The 16,759-nt window shown below is 40.9% G+C and overlaps 1 protein-coding gene across 2 annotated transcripts in view; it reads left to right on the plus strand.

Annotated features, from left to right (window-relative positions):
- PRCP (prolylcarboxypeptidase) overlaps positions 1–16,759 on the plus strand; it is a 40,630-nt gene that overhangs the window by 15,960 nt on the left and 7,911 nt on the right. The window contains exons 2-9 of one of the 2 annotated variants that reach the window (XM_064644979.1): positions 459–599; positions 1,644–1,745; positions 2,075–2,256; positions 2,975–3,132; positions 3,758–3,930; positions 5,423–5,587; positions 6,720–6,907; positions 11,284–12,078. In XM_064644979.1, the coding sequence (XP_064501049.1) occupies positions 459–599; positions 1,644–1,745; positions 2,075–2,256; positions 2,975–3,132; positions 3,758–3,930; positions 5,423–5,587; positions 6,720–6,907; positions 11,284–11,488 (1,314 nt within the window). In that variant the 3' untranslated portion in view covers positions 11,489–12,078. Of the gene's footprint in view, positions 1–458; positions 600–1,643; positions 1,746–2,074; positions 2,257–2,974; positions 3,133–3,757; positions 3,931–5,422; positions 5,588–6,719; positions 6,908–11,283; positions 12,079–16,759 lie in introns of those variants that run through there. The other variant, XM_064644980.1, reaches the window with a different exon arrangement.

Below are 16,759 nucleotides of genomic sequence, written 5' to 3' on the forward strand. Positions count from 1 at the left end.
TGGGAAGATCTTTTTTTATATATATATATATTTTTTTTTTTATATATATATATTTTTTTTTTTTTTTTTTTTTTTTTTTTTTTTTTTTGTTGATACAGTTTTGTTGCATGAGGTACTTTTTGACCCCTTAGCAGATTGGTCCATCTTTCTAAATATATTAGAATATCTCATGTTAAATATGATACTATAAAAAGGGCATGATTTTTTTTATTAATGGCTGAAAATAGCATTTCTCCTTCAGTATATACACCTGTAATTTTTGCTGTTTTTCTTCATAAAGCAGAAGAATGTTGATGTATAAGGAATATAAATGAATCATTTTTTTTTTTAATCTTAGTAAAACTTTTGCCTTTTTTTTGCTTTTCTTTATTTTCCATCCGCAAAGTGGCTGTCGGCACTCCCAGTGGACTCCAGGATCAGTTCTAGCTTTCTGAACACGTTGTTCCTTGTTGTTACAGATTGATCACTTTGGATTTGATGAAGATCGTACATTCCGGCAGCGGTATCTAGTAGCAGATCAGCACTGGAAGAAAGACAATGGACCAATACTATTTTATACAGGCAATGAAGGAGACATCACGTGGTTCTGCAACAACACGGTATGTAGAAAATAAATTCTTGAATTACAGTCCTTTCTTCCAGTTAATGATTGTTCTGATTGTTATAGGAGGAAAAGGAAGCAGAACAGAAGTACAGAAAAAGTTTTAGGGAGTTCAGGGTGTTGTTTGAAGCCCAAAGAAACCAAAGGGATGCACTGTGTTAACTTCTTAGAGTAGTGAAGAAAATTTCTAGAGGAAACACCATTAGGTGCTTTGAGCTAAGAATTCAGAATTTTGGACCATATCCTAGTACTTATCCTAGTACTTTAGATTCCCCAAGTAAAATGGGAGGTTTTGATGTTTATGTTTTATCACTATTAAGAGAAGTGTGAAGTGAAATGAAAGAGGCTGGAAATCAAGGGGGCTGGATGATTCTTGTTCTCTGCAATACCTGTGGAAGTTTTTACTTCCCTGGCTGATACAAATGCAGAATGGAGTGTGTGAGTATTTTTCAACCTTTCATTACAAAGTCCAGCAACACAAGACCAAGCTCAAAGCAATCAAGGCCTGCTTACATACTTTGTTCTGTCGGCAGGCAACCTGTGTCTGCCTGTTTCCATAACTGGTGGTAACAAGCTGTTATCGAGTACCATCACGTTGTACTTATTTATTAGTTGAAAATAAGTGTATTGCAATGCTCTAGATTATTGCTTATTGCCAAACAAGTTTTGTGTTTTCTGTAATGTAGTCCTAACTCAAATGCATGGTTTTCTCCTGTAGCCGTTTTTATTTGCTGTGGATGAAGCTCATGTCATAGGAATTCTGTCAGGATTGCTTGTGCGTAATCACAAAACAATTCTACCTAATGTTTTGCAGCATTAAAATATACATACTTTCTTTGCATCTATCACCTTCTCTGTGTGGGTATCTGTTTTATGTGTTTTCTTACTTCAGTGATACTTTAAAACCAAATTGCACTCTCTGGTATTTTGATAGTGCCATCTTTCTAATCCAAGAATAAGAGTTGAAATACACTAGACGGAAAGTAGAGACTTTTAAACAAGTTGAATCAATTATTTTCAATGTCTATTTCCCTCCAACCAGGGTTTTATGTGGGATGTGGCTGAAGAACTTAATGCTATGTTGGTGTTTGCTGAACACAGATATTATGGAGAATCTTTGCCCTTTGGGAATGAGTCTTTCAGCGTAAGTGTCATCTTTTGTCTTCCTTATAGATGTGTTCTATACAAACATAATTCTGCATGTTGTAATCCTTGTCAGGGCAATTAGTGTTAACTTGAGTAAGATGTGAATGTGCTAGAAGAACACAACTATCCTATTTTTGTAACTCTCAATTCTAGGATTAAAAAAAAAAAAATCTGAGATTTTTTTTTTAGTGCTTCAAGAGACACCTGCAAAGAATATTTTATTTGTTATCAGGCATAGATTTAAACCTTTACAGCTGCTGTGGGGAATAGAAAGACTGCTGCTGGAAGTCTCTCGTGCTGTATATAACCTGCTTTCTTTCCTCTCAGGATTCCAAGCATCTGAATTACCTGACATCAGAACAAGCTCTGGCAGACTTTGCAGTACTAGTTGACTACTTAAAGACGACTATTGCAGGCGCCCGTCACAGTCCAGTCATAGCTATAGGAGGATCTTATGGAGGAATGCTTGCAGCCTGGTTTAGGATGAAATATCCCCATATGGTAGTTGGGTGAGTGTACTCATCCTGCTTAAACAGAGCAGGCATTTGTTACTTCCATGCTATAAATATTACAGCTCTGGGAGAAGTACCATAATTCAAGCTGGCTTGAATTTTTCTCTACTGGAAGAAGGAATCAAGTTACTTTGAATTTGGGAAGAGGCACATCTGCCTAATAAAGGCAACTGTAGGTCAGCAGGTACTGGATTATGTATATTTTCAGAGCTATCTGTTAGATTTGTGAAAACAGCACATAAACAACTCACTCGGCATCTAATTTTTTTGAGCGTCTCCAGACTTCCTAATGACTTTAGGCAGGTCTTTAATCTCTTCAATGCCCTAGTTACCCTCTTGGAAAAAAAGAATAGTAATTTCCCAACTTTTTTCTGCGAGAGAGTATATTTTTGTGGACAGTGGCTCTCTTCATTTGAGTTTACACAATGTCCAGTGAGAAAGACCTAGTTGCTAGATACGAATGAAGAACAATAAACTAATCGAGTCTGAATTTTTACTTCATGTATTTACTGATATCTTTGTACTAATATCCAAGACTTATATCCTTCAGCAGCCTCTGCATGCAGACCTATGGAATAGTTTTGCAGCATTATGGTTAGTTCACCTAGAGCGCAGTGTCCAAGTGCTACTTAGATAGTGGCTGTGGGGAGGGTATTGACCAGAGGATGGAAGTTCACTTTGCAGAGGTTCAGGATCTTTTTATGTCCCTTTGCAGAGCTGTGGCAGCCTCCGCCCCAGTCTGGCAGTTTGGTGATTTGGTTCCATGTGGCGCTTTTTTCAGCATAGTGACCAATGATTTCAAAAAGAGTGGGACAGGCTGCTCAGAAAGCATCCGGAATTCCTGGAATGCTATTAACCACCTTTCCTCAACAGGTAATACCTCACCAATACTTTTTTCAAAGAATAGTAATATTCGGGGTTGTGTTATGGCTTTCACTTGTGTATGTATTGGGTTTTTTGAAACTATATGCCTAGTACTGAAAACTGCCAAGTGAACTTAGCGGGCTTTTTTTTAAATGCCTGTTTTATTTGTATCACAAGCTTCTTTCATCCTGGTGGGATGCAGAATCCAGATCCAAACATCCCTAAGGTCAGACAAAAGCAGACTTCAGAACCTCAAGGCTTGTATTCCTTTCTGACAAAATAGGCCTGATAGTCATTACTATAAAAAAAAAGTTTGTTTACGGAGACACTCAGGTAGAGAAAATGACTGCAATCCTTATGGACTCAGCGATAGGGACTGACAGGGACTCAGCTGGACTTGAAGATATTGAGGATCTCTTCCAACCTAAGTGATTCTGTGAGTCTACAACTACCTGAAAGGAGGTTGTAGTCAGGTGCTGACTAATATTTGATCTGCTATACTTGTATGTATGTGGAATAATTTCACTAAATTAGTTATACTAAATGAAAATATATTTTAGCAGGGGAACAAACGACCTATGTGTTAATATTTAGAGTATTGTACCATTATTTTATCTATTTCTTTTTATTAAAGATGCAGGTTTGCAGTGGCTTTCCAGCACATTTCATTTGTGCAGCCCGTTAAAAAATCTGCAGGATGCTGCTGTATTGAAAAATTGGCTGAGTGAAACATGGGTAAACTTGGCTATGGTGAATTATCCTTATAAAGCTGACTTCTTGCAGCCTCTGCCAGCTTGGCCTATACAGGTAATTCAGAACTAATATCTTGTAGAATTGACCATTTGGTTTAACTAATTCTCTCCTTTCCTCCTAACTTGCACCTTTTCCTTTATTTTTTTGGCTCTGTAGAACCAACATGACGAGAAAACACAACCAGGGTAACATCTTTGTGTACATGACCTGGTTGGTTGACTAACTGCCACTTGTAGGACTAATAGGTTGTATCAAGAGCCTAGAAGAAGAAAAGTGTCAGGGATGATTGAAAAGCTTCAGCTGTGCTGCAGAGCTGCTCTCGAGTAGCAGAAATGCTGCAGAAAAAAGCACACAAAATTAGGGATTCTGGTGCCAGGCTTAGCTGACAGAGCTTGCAACTGAAGAGAAAGTTTTGAGCCTCTGTCCTTTTTGATGTGAGAAAACCAGTGAGACAAAATGTGGATCTCCACAAATGTATTCCTTGCAGGGTCACTTCTCAAAGCAGAACCTCTTCACACTTGCAAACCTTCACTTGTGCAGTTCTGTTTATCCACAGTGCTCTCTCCAAGATTTCCATTTTCTTGGAATGTTTTTATTCATTAAGACCCTGGCTGAATTTCCCTGCAGGACTTTGTGTTACTGTGTAAAGTAGGTAAGACAGATAAGATAATTAGTATTTCAGGCTACTAAGCAGCAGTTAATTATAAAACAAAAATTTTCATTTGTGTAAAGCTGCCTGATGGAGGAGAGAGGGACGTTCATCTGTCCACGTGGCTGTCTGCAAAGGGCAGTATAAACACCTTGAAAATTAGTTCTGCTTTGTTGTCAGTCTGACAGAACCTGAGAAACAGGCTCACCTCCACCACTGTCCATGTTATCTCTGACTGAGGTATAAATCTAAAATAGAAAAGGCTGCTATTCATCTGGACAGTACTAATATATGAAATCTGAGTTATTTAAGCTGTTCAGATACTCTTTTTCTGAAACAGAAGCTCTAATATGGCTCTGAGGATGACAAAGGGGGGAAAATGTGGACTAGATGATCTTGGATGTGTTTGCCAACCTTAATGATTCTATGTGTAGAGTAGCTGGATATACGTGTATCTTGCTTAATCTCTGTTGTGAGCTGCCCACATCAAACTGCAGGGAACCCCAATCTATACCTGGAGCTTCTTTGTTATACATTTGTATGTGTTGTCTTTCATTACAGAGGAGCTAAATACGATTTATTAAATATAATCTATTTTAAAGTGTGGTAAATGGATTGAAAAATTTGGTAAATGAAATATTAACGTGGCACTGGGTCTTTTTTTCAGTTTTTTAGTCAGGAAATATAAAGTTTCAGCTTCCTGATAGTAGCATGCACTACACAAATGCAATTTGTGTATGCTTTTTGTGATAATGCTCAGGATATATCATCACATATAAAGATGTTTTCTGGAATTGCTCTGACTGTACTTGGACAAGAAATCAATATCCTAGCAGGTATCATGTCCTAATATTTAATACCTATAGATTTAGACTTCCCCTTCTCTCTTTGTTGCAGGAAGTCTGCAAGTTCTTGAAGGATCCCAGGCTCTCTGACAAATTGTTACTGCAAAATATTTTCCAGGCAGTAAATTTATATTACAATTATACAGGAGAAGCCTTATGCTTAGATGTGTCTGAGACTGCAACAAAGAATCTGGGCCAAACGGGTTGGTACTATCAGGTATGCACAGTAGCCTTTTTAAATTGCAACTCACTGAGGTTTTTTTGAGCTAGAGCTGGTAAGAGTTGTCAAGTCATTTACCTGTCAATGTATTGTGTCAGATGTATTGATGTACTGGTGAGAAATATAGTGACAAACCAAGTATGATTGTAGTGGTGAGGGCAAGGCAGAAAAGAGAAGCAGGTTTAGGTTATATCTTCATTATCTAGCTAGTTGTTAAGTTTCTGCTCTTCATATAGACTGGAAAACTACGTACAGCAGCCAACTGTTTGAGGCTCAACAAGGCCAAGTGCTGGGTCCTGCACTTGAGTCACAACAACCCCAGGCAGCGCTACAGGCTGGGGGAAGAGTGGCTGGAAAGCTGCCCAGAGGAAATCTACCTGGGTGTGCTGGTTGACAGCAGCTGACTGTGATTCAGCAGTGTGCTCAGGTGGCCAAGAAGGCCCAGTGGCATCCTGGCTTGTATCAGCAATAGTGTGGCCAGCAAGACCAGGGCAGCGATCATCCTCCTGTACTTGGCACTGGTGAGGCCACACCTTGAATCCTGTGTTCAGTTTTGGGCCCCTCACTGCAAGAAGGACATTGAAGTGCTGGAGCATGTCCAGAGAAGGGGAACAGAGCCGGGGAAGAGTCTGGAGCACAAATCCTATGAGGACCAGCTGGGGAAACTGAAGGTGTTCAGTCTGGAGAGGAGGAGGCTGAAGAGTGACCTTAATGTTCTCTGCAACTACCTGAAAGGAGATTGTAGCAAGGTGGGGGTCAGTCTCTTAAGTAACAAGCAAAAAAATGAAAAGAGATGGCCTCAAGTTGCACCTGGAGATCTTTAGATTGAATATTAGGAAAAATGTCAAGTATTGAAACAGGCTACCCAGGAAAGTCCTGGAGTCACCATCCCTGGAGGTATTTAAAAGACACTATGCACTTAGGTACACAGTTTAGTGGTGGACTTGGCAGTTTTAGGTTTGTGGTTCAACTCAGCCTTAAAGGGTCTTTTCCAACCTAAATGATTCTGTGATAGTTTGATAGTAATTACTGATCAAATGCAGTTTAAGCTTTCTTTTTTAAATACTGCACTAACAGCTATTGGACAGTCTCCTGGGAATACATCTTATTGATCTGCCGTTTCTTTCAGGCTTGCACTGAGATGGTGATGCCCTTCTGCACAGATGGTGTCCATGACATGTTTGAACCTGAGAAATGGGACTTTGATGCATTTTCAGAAGAGTGTTACAGACTGTGGGGAGTGAGGCCTCGCCCCTCTTGGATTCTTTCTATGTATGGAGGAAAAAACATCAGTTCGCACAGCAACATCATCTTCAGGTGAGCCCTGTTTCAGTGTAGAGTCTTCCACCAGTTTGGGTTGTCAGTGAAGAGAAAGTTGGCCCAAGTAGCAAAAGGATCTGTCTACAGCACTCCAGCTGAATAAATGATGGGAATGCTTTGTGTTGCTACTGAGAGTAAAATGGTCAATGTGCAGCGGCTAAAGAAGCCAACTGTTCTGTTACCGCCTCTGTGACTCTAAAGGAAGAATCTGGAAGGAAGAATCCTTCTTATCTTGTGGCCAAAATCCAGGTTTCCCATGCTGTTAAATTCATCTAGCTTTTATGAACCCAAAGCACTGTCACTTCCACAGAAAAGGAAAGTCTAAACAAGCTCTAGCTATAACACAGAATCTCAGTACCAAAATGATTGCTCTGAGTGATAGCCTTGTGGAGGGGCTGGTATGACATTCCTTATCCCTTTGATACAGGAAAGAAAGGCAAGTAACTTCGGGAGTTTCTATTACTGCCAATAGTCCTTTTCTTTTAGTGGTATTTAGGCAAGTTTCAACACAGTTGTGTAAGATGCAAATACAAAGACATTTCCATTTTAGTAAGGTATACTGGTAATACAACAAAAGTTTGTTCTGAATCACTTTTTGTCCACATATAAAGGTGTAAGAAATTTTTCAGTCTAGTTCAAAAAACGGGGGCTTGCTGCTTGCTCTCTATTCAGCCTTCACTTTCCTTATTTTTAAGATTAAACTCTGCTATCTTTAGAGGAAGATTCATGTAGTTGTACTTCTGCTGTGTGGTGATACAGATGAGTACTGTCTGTTCATCAGGTGCTTATGTGGTAGGGAGGTGTTCAGTACACCCATTGAGGCCTGTGCTTCAGGAGTCCTGACTTACTGTACCAATTGCCTGCTGTGGGAAGCTCCTGGATATATATTTCTCTGTGCTTTTGTTAAAATTGTGCAAGGCCTTCTCATAAAAAACCCTACCACTTCTATAAAACAAGATCACAATTAGACTTTTGGACTTGGTAGATAGGTGTGCATTTTAACAGTATAAAGTTTTTACTTAAATTAGGGGTTATTTTCTGGATTGCAGCTCTTAACATTGGTCTGTTTGGCTCCAAAGGCCTGTTGCTTTCCTCTTGTATGCCTCTTGCTGTTTCTGTCCTAGCAGAATATCTGCTCTGGAGTGAGAAATTCCACCTTCTTTTGGAAAACTTTTTTAATAAAAGAAGTTTGTTGGTTTAACTTAATTTCTGTGGAGTGTTGCTTATTTCCAAGGTCTCACAGCTCTGTACAGTAGAAATCTGCTTTGTAAGTGATAGACAAGCAAACAAATCCAAGTGTTTAAGAATTTATGCCAGCTGAAGGACCTGGAAATGAGAAAAGCCTGAAAGCAACCAAATGAATGCAGAAGTTAGTGCTGTACACACAAAGCTTTTGGATCTCAAGCTGGATGTTTCTCTTCAAACAAATACATTGTCAACACTGTACATTTTATATAAGAGCCTTTTATCCTCAAACACTGAAGAGTGCTTTACAAAAAATATCCCAGTGTTTACCTGGGATGTGGCTCCCTGTGGGCTGAAAAGGACTGTGTTTCAAGTGACAGGCAACTTGCACAACAGTGTAGCACAGGAAGGGAAAAATACTACATCTGAAGAGAACTACTGTAGGGTGGATTTATCCAGACGCAGTGGGGTTTGGCCAGAATGCTTAAACTGGTGTTGCTGCTTCTCCCTCTGCGAGCAGTACATCACTCTGCAGAGTCAGTCTTGAATGGACTGTATGATATTAATGCAGGAAACTCCATTGCTACTTTGGTACCTTCCTGGATGTATGTAGTGTGTGAGTGGTTTAGGCTGTGCACAGGTGTCGCTTACCTGTCCTAGGCAGCGCATCTTTATTAAAACTTGTTTGAGGAAATTGGGGTTTTCAGAACACTGTTTCCCCTTTCTTTTACAGCAATTTTCACTCCTCTTAGTGGTACATGCTGTGTACTTGGTATGGAAGGGCTGTGCAGTGGTGGGAAGTGACTTTTTAACACTGTTCATGAATGCAGTGGCAAGGAGCCTGTAGCATTTATAATGTCTCATCATCAGCATACTATGGTAGTCAAAATCAGCCCAGGTTATATCAGACAGTACAAAATTTAGTGTGCACAATCTAAAAATGAGTATTTTTCAGTCTGGATGGACCACACCTAGGTTGTATACATCCTTCTGAGTTAGGGCACCCACCTACCCAGTTCTGCACAGGGAGAGGCCAAAAGTGAAGGCTCTGTTATGAGAAGTACTGGAGTTCTGTACAGAAGGGAGAATAGTTAGCACAAAAGGAGGGAATGGGTGGCAATGAAGAGAAGGTACAACTATGCCAGACTGAAGAGAAAAGGAGAGAGAAAAAAGTTAATAAAAGGAAACATGGCAGTTGTGGAGAGCCAGCATGTTTAAAAAGGATGCACAGACAGTGCTGCTAAGATTGTGTAAAACTCAGGGCTGGAGGGCTGAGGAGACTGAAGAGAATATAGGAAAGGGATTGCTGCGAGATAGGCAGAACCCTATTTATGCTGTGAGGGAAGTATAGCAATTGAAAACAGGACTAGAATGCTCATATTTTTCATTAGGTTTTCTTTGTTTTGTTTTGTTTTTTGAAAGTCTTACTTGCCTGGCCACTGCTAGAATGGAATGGCTGACTTTTTTATTCTTTCTCTTCTTTTACTTCTTTGGTTTACATTGGGAAATTCCTGTCCCGTGAGATGGGCAACTGAGTACTTACATGCATGCTTAGTTTTAGCACATAAGTAATTCATTCTAGTTGGTACTGAATTATGTTATTCCATAGAAACTGTTAAGACTTATGATTTTGTGGTGAGCCCTCCATCCCCCCTCCTCTCAGCAAGTCTCACTTGCCAAACTGCGTCAGTGCCTCTAGTGCCATCATTTGGCAGAGGACACAGCCAGCAGCTTGCAGAAAAGCCGGAGGCTGTGTTGTTTCCTTGTGGCATGCTTAGTTTCCACATGACTAGGACCAAAAGATCCAAGTTCATGTACATCATGGGTCTCTCAGCAACTCATCCCCCTGTTGCCAAGGTGCTCTGCTGATTCAGGTGACCTTTTAAATCCAATGCATTTGGTTTATTGGGCAGCTCTTTATGCTTTTTGTTTTGCAGATACAAAATGTTTCTCTTGTCTGAAGTCATATTTAGAATCACTGGAAGTAAAGAACTACAGAAACTCAAGATACTTGGGGTTTTTTTCAGTGTAAAACAAGTATAGTATTAGTTCAAACCTCATCAGGTTTCTACTGTTAATTATTTCTAAAAAACCTCTTTTTTTACTCCTTATTTTTCTGGTTTGTGGTTTTTTGTTGTTGTTGTTGTTGTTTTTTAGTGCTGCCATTGTGGTATTTTTCTAGCTTTATATCTCTTAATGTCCAAGGATATTTTAATTTCTTACATCCATCTCTAGAAGTTTACCCTTGTATACCATAGCCCATCTCTGACATTTCCTTTTGTGGGCAGATCCAGTGAGTGAGTGCTCTGAGTGAGGAACAGATCTAGATTTGCATAGTTCCACAAGTATATGGATGTTGTTTTCTTTGTGCAGAAAGATGGACCATGTGTGGGAAGAGCATTGCAGTAAAGGAAAATAAAATGTAGTAGGGATTATTGGATCAAGTCCAATGCTAGGAATGAGAGATGGAAAACTCTCTCCCCAGCTAAGCTATTGACTTGCTCTAGGGTCTGTTATTTGGAGCCATATCTATAGTGCAAGGAATCCTTTCAAATGATTTGGGGTGAGGGAGGAGGGGGAGTAAATGGCATTAAATTGTCCTATTACAGAGGAAGAGTCATTTTAGACAGTTTTTTGGGAGATAAAAGCTTCATTTTAATATGGTTATTTTTAGAAATAAGTGGACTAATGGACTGTCCAAGCATTTCTTTGCAAAACCAGGCTGGCACCCAGCTGAGACAGCAAATGTAGAACTTCCTGAAAGTTCAGCTCTAAAGGGGTTCAGTAGGTTATTTGTTTATGGCAGGCTGTGAAGAAGGAAAGTGAAGTGCTTTGATTTGGGAATTTGGAGATGTCTTGTTTACAGGGGAACGTGAACCTTTTATGATGATTACAGGTGGCAGCAGATTTATCTCCAGAGACTTTGGCATTGTTAAAGATTATTATCTGAATTACAGATAATTGTGAAGTGTAGCCTAGCTTAAGATGCAGATAGCTCCATACCTCTGTCAAAAAGGCTTCTCTCAGCAGAGGGGTGGGCACAAGACATTGAGACAGGGCTGAGGTCTGTTTCTGTTGCTGCATATGCAAAACTAGTTGAAAGTTGGGTGAATATGTTGATGTGAAGCTGCAGCTTCACTGCTGACTGCTGTGCACATGTATCCTGATGAAATACTCTTTCCTTATAGCAATGGGGACCTGGACCCGTGGTCTGCAGGTGGGGTGACCCAGAACATCACCAATTCTCTTGTGGCAGTTGTGATCCCAGATGGAGCCCATCACCTGGACCTACGTAGCCGTAACCCTTTGGACCCCAAATCTGTACAGCAAGCTCGAGCCTTGGAAATCTACCACATGAAGCAATGGATTCAAGAGGCCAGGCACAGTCACTGAAGTCATACTGCAACAATTGTGGCTATCATACCTCCATTGGCTTTGCTGGGAGTAGGACCAGGCCTTACGATGTGGTCATTTGAGCATTTCCCTCCTGCTTCCTCACCTGCATTGCAGTGCTCACCATTGCTTGTGCCCATGAGAGAAGCAGGCAGCAGAGGGATGGAGAGCGTTCTCAAATGATGAACTTCAGTCCAAGTTCATGGATTGAGCTGCCTGCTCTGCCTTGCTTTCCTCTTCTGCTCTTCTCAAATGCTGTATTTTACCATGTAGTAACAGGTTCCTGTTCTAGGCTTGATGCCTTGCTCCTCACTGAGCTGAGTGATTGTTCCAACTGCTGGTACGTACAGTGGATTAAATGGCAGTGGTGTTGATGAAACTCCTGCTGCCTCCAGTGGGATTGAATTTCAGACATCCTCAGCTGGTGGAGATAATGGGGGAACAGAAATTATATCTTACTGTGATGTTCAGTGGAGAGGCAGGGAAGGCATGGGGAAGCTGGCTGTGCTGTTTGTAAGGAAACTAAACAGCCCTTGCCCTTTGGAATCAGTTCAGGAATAGAAATAAATATATAATTTTTTTTCTCCTTAGTTTTCTTGTGGCTTATTAATCAGGTGGCTTTTGTATTCTGTGCTGTACTGAATGGTCAGGGCTGGGCCCAGACTCACTCTGCTGATAAATGGCTGAGCATGCACAATCTGCATCGGGGTTTTATTTTTTCCTTTGCTATTTGTCCTAATGCTGAAAGATCTGTCACTGTGATGATGGTTGCCAAAGAAAACTGAGTATATTTTGTATGTGTGTATATGTGTGTCTCCCCCAGAAACACTTAGCTTTTTAAATCAGGAAGCTTTTGAAGCTATTCTCTTGAAGAGCAAATGTGACACTTGTGCTGGCTAGATCTTATGAAGTGACAAATAATTGGGGCTGTGCCTTGTGTGGGTTCCTCCCTCCCCTTCATTCTGTGTATTGTTCAAATTCTACATGATCTGTTTGCTGATGGCTCTTCAATAAAAGCCTTTTTTTAAAAAAATTGTTTGCTGGACAAACTATTGAAAACACAGAATGCAGCTATCCCCTTGGATCAGCCTAAAGCCTGATGCTGAGCTCACCAAGCCAGGTGCACTGGGCTTTCTGTAAGGATTCCAAACCAGACAAACTGCCCTGATTCATGAGACAGCATATTTGACATTAATAAATGGCTGGGGCAGTCCCCTCATTTTCCAGCTTTGGCTTCATTCACACTGCAGCCCTTCTTCAGAAAGGATTCTTTGCAGTTTAAAGGACAACTCCATTTTAGAACGACCCAGGCTAGGCTTCGTGTCCCCAAACTCTTAAAATTCCATTTCTGTTGAAAAGTTTTCTCAGCTTTGATGATATGCCTGATAGTTGAGTATTTTCCTAAGACACCAGGTGGCCTTTTCTGTTTCCAGTCTCCTCCTATCCTCTGCGAACAAAGCGAACCCAACACTGAATTTTTATCTTTTCAAACGCTCCTGTGTATCTTCTTTTCAACACAACATCTTTTTCCTTGTCTTGTGTTAAACATGTAATTTATGTTCAGACTCTGCAATCTGAACCTTTCATGCTTTTGAGCAAGGCAATTACTTAGAAAAACTGTAGAGAACAAGACCAGAGAAGAAGCACAGGGGTGAAGGAAGAACTATGTAGGATTTGCCTGAAAGCTGTCCAATAGTTCCAGTTTTTACTTCAAATATTCTCTCACTCATGGACTTTATGGTAACATGATATCCTTGATCTTTTTTGAAACTAATAAAAATTATTGTTTTTTTAATTAAGTGCATTACAGTGAAGTTCGTAGAAATACTGTTGTATCTTCTGACATGTTAATTGATGTCCTGGTTTACTGCAAACCAAGGAATGAAACTGGTAAAAGTAAATATAAATTTGGGGATCAGAAATGATTTAATTGAGCAAGCAAGAGCCTGGTCCAACTGTTCCCATGAATTGCTCGGACTGCTACTCCAAGTGCAAATTTTGGGATAAGCATTTTCATGTTATATGGATTAAAGACATGGGCATATTCATGCACTGGGCTGTGAACAAATTAACTCTATATTCTTAATCAGCTTGTGTCTTCTCTCTTCCCTGCTAGTGAACTTATCATCTCAGGAAATAGCTGCTGCTTTGTTTTTTGGAAAACACTTTTTAGTTTCAAGCAGCATAAGTAATTTAGAATTTCATTCCTCTCTTCTTTCTCTTTTCACTCCTTTCATAAGCCAAAAAAGTTACCTTCAGTAACACTTAAAACAACATGCCATTTTTCAACTTTTAGTTGTGTGAAATGACATTTAAAACAAAAAAAGAATGAATGCTTTCCTCCAAGCATGAATCTTACCGGTGAACCTGCAGTTTGTGTCGATAAAAATGCGTTAGAATAATGGAATGTGGAGTATCTGGAACTGGATTTTGTTTTGCAAAGACATGGATTTTTATCCTTTGGCAGATTCAGAGTTCTGCAAGTGACATTGTCTTCTTTGCATTTGACTCTGTTGGAGCAGGAGGAAAACTAGTTACGGAAATCAGGAGTGGCAGTCAGGATGACAGGTGGTGAGGCTCTGCACTCCTTTGGTAGTTTCTTACTTCAGAGGTTTGGCTCTGTGAGGAGGAGCAGGTGTATGAGCTGGTTGTTCTCCATAGGTGACCACAGTGAATGCAATCAAGCTACCTACAATGGGGAAAAGTCCACTTTCACTTTGAAAGCTTATTTCAGTCCCAAGCAAACATGCACTTCCTACATGTCCATGATAAGGAAGGTTGTTAGGACAGATTTGTAATGCCCTCTGACCTGGCAAGGAGAGGTTTTAATTGAGCTATGCAGCCCAAAGTGTTAATAGGGCAGGGCTAAGGCTGCAGAGTCTAGGGAGGAAGCTAAATATGTTCTGCAACTCACTTTGTTATAGGGTAATTTTAATTTTGAAGATGATGAAATATTGGCAGAAGATATGAACCAAAGATGATATCTGGGGTAAATTCACAGTGCTTAAGTGCTTTTCAATTTTCCCCTTTTGTTGTTAAAAAATTCTGGTTTTATCATGTAAAGGTGCTGAGCATTGCAGCTTCTACTGGTCTGAGTAGACTTGTGCTCCTGTATTATTTTGATTCCTTGATTTCACAGGACTGCTTCCAGCTGCACGAACATCAGTGTTGCAGCCCTAAGTCAGCCTTTCTTTTTCTTTTTTTCCTCCCAGCCCAACTTATTTTACCAGCAAATCTGAAACTATTTGATCCACATGCTTTAGGGCAGTTTCCTTCTCTGTATCCTTTCAATAATACAGGTCCAGCGAAGAAATTGCTTTACAACATTAGTTGGATTGCTGAAAGCTAATTTCATTGCTACCCTGGGCATTGCTGAGTTGGGGACCTGCTTTGTCCTCTCTGCAGCCCTGTGATGGTGGTCCCTGTAGTCCTGGGGTGTGATGCAGAGAGAGCAATGCCCACAGCAGGGAAGAGGGAGAATGTGCTCCTTTAGCATGGAGCACCTTATAGTTGTGCCCTCCAAGGCAGTAATAAGTTCCATCAGCTGTTGCTTATCAGTTGGGTTTTGGGTGCCAGATATTCAGACCAGGGGTGCTTCAGGTGTAACCTGTGGGCCTCCCCATATGAAAAAATATATTTTCCATAGTCCTCACTGCTATGCCCAAATGTTTCCTCAGTGGGGAGTGAGGGCTCCCCAGGGCGGGTGGGGGCTGCCCAGCTCTCCGGGACTTTTCCCCCCACTGGTGATTTGCAAAATCTTTTCGTTCCATCCCCCAGTTTAGAAAGTAGGGGCAGCGAAACACTGAGACTGGGAATAGCAAATCCCTTCCGTTTGTCTTGTTGTTTTCTAATGTATGCGACCTCTCTGGGTGGTTTAAGCGGTTTAGGTACTTTCTATAAAAGGGATCTTTTAATGACAAAACTAATGTGATTATCTTACCAAGTGTGAGAGGCGTATTCAAGGTTTAAAGAAAATCTGTTAGAATAGCTGAATGTATCTGCTTAATCCTTTCTCTAATGTGGGTGGACAATGCTCTGGGAAGCAATTGGTCTTTCTTTCTTAGAGTAAATGCCTGGTCTCCAGAGGTAGGAACTTGTTTGCAGCTTTTTATACCCTTACGCTTCACCTTCTAGAGAATACAAAGGCGCAGGAGAGAGGCAGAGAGCTTTGAGAGGCCAAGTTTTACCTCAAATAGCTGGGGGTGTAACCAATACAGGGCCAATTCCGACAGGCGGCTGAGCACTCTCTGCTCCCTTTGACTGCCACCTGAATAGAGGGTCCTCCTTTTTGCCCTCCTGCAAAACCACATTCCCTGCAACGTGAAATACAGCAACTCTTTCTCCTTTCTGAGCATGTGGTGAGGTTACCCACAGTTACTTGGATGACAAGACCCTGTCTGGTTTTGTGCTTTGCATGAGCAGTCCTTCCCACGTGGATCCATGGCTTTAGGAAATTCTCCAAAGGTCCTGTTTTCCATATTAAGCCTTGGAAAGGTTTAGATCTGTTGACAAGTTATTGCAGAGTGATACTTGAGCAGGAGTGAACACAGCTGTGCTTGGACGGGGAAGACGGCACCAAGGGGTGGTGCTGTGGGATGCAGACACAGCTTGACCCCAGCTGGAACCTGTGCTGTTCGTAGATCTGTGCTTGTGAATCTTTGATTTCTGCATGTCCATGTGGATGCATAGTTCTTAGAAACATTAGGAAATCCTGTTGTCAGCAACAGTTGGTAGAACCCCCCCACCTTGCTGAAGAGTTTAACAAACTCTGGCTCTGGGACTCTTTAGCACATGGATTTGGCTTTGTAGCAGAGACAAATAAGTTGCATTTTGTTATTTGTTATCTCAGCATCCTCAAAACAGCACATCAGGAGGAAAACTATGTGGAGCTATTGCCTTCCCAGTTGGAATGAAACACACTGTGTCCTCTCACCACCCAGTAGAACAATACAGGGAAAAGAGGTACCTCAACATCAGTGTGTCTTCTTCACAGAGACAGGCACTCAGCTATAGTTCTAGGTGCTTCTCTGGCTACCTCAGCTGTCAAGTTGGCATTGGGTTCTCTGCTGTGGAAAGAATGTATTCAGAAACTTAGTGCACAATCTGAAAACTGGTCCCAGATTGTATCAAACTGAGGTTTTGGAAGGAGGGAAAAGCAATTTGTACAAATCAGGCCTTGACATCTCCCCAGCACATTGCTGTACAATCAGTAATCATAGTTCAGGTTGAAGGGACCTCAGTAGGTCTCTGGTCCACCCTCCTGCTCAAGGC

This window comes from Pseudopipra pipra, chromosome 2 (assembly GCF_036250125.1).
Source record: "Pseudopipra pipra isolate bDixPip1 chromosome 2, bDixPip1.hap1, whole genome shotgun sequence".
Taxonomy (NCBI): domain Eukaryota; kingdom Metazoa; phylum Chordata; class Aves; order Passeriformes; family Pipridae; genus Pseudopipra; species Pseudopipra pipra.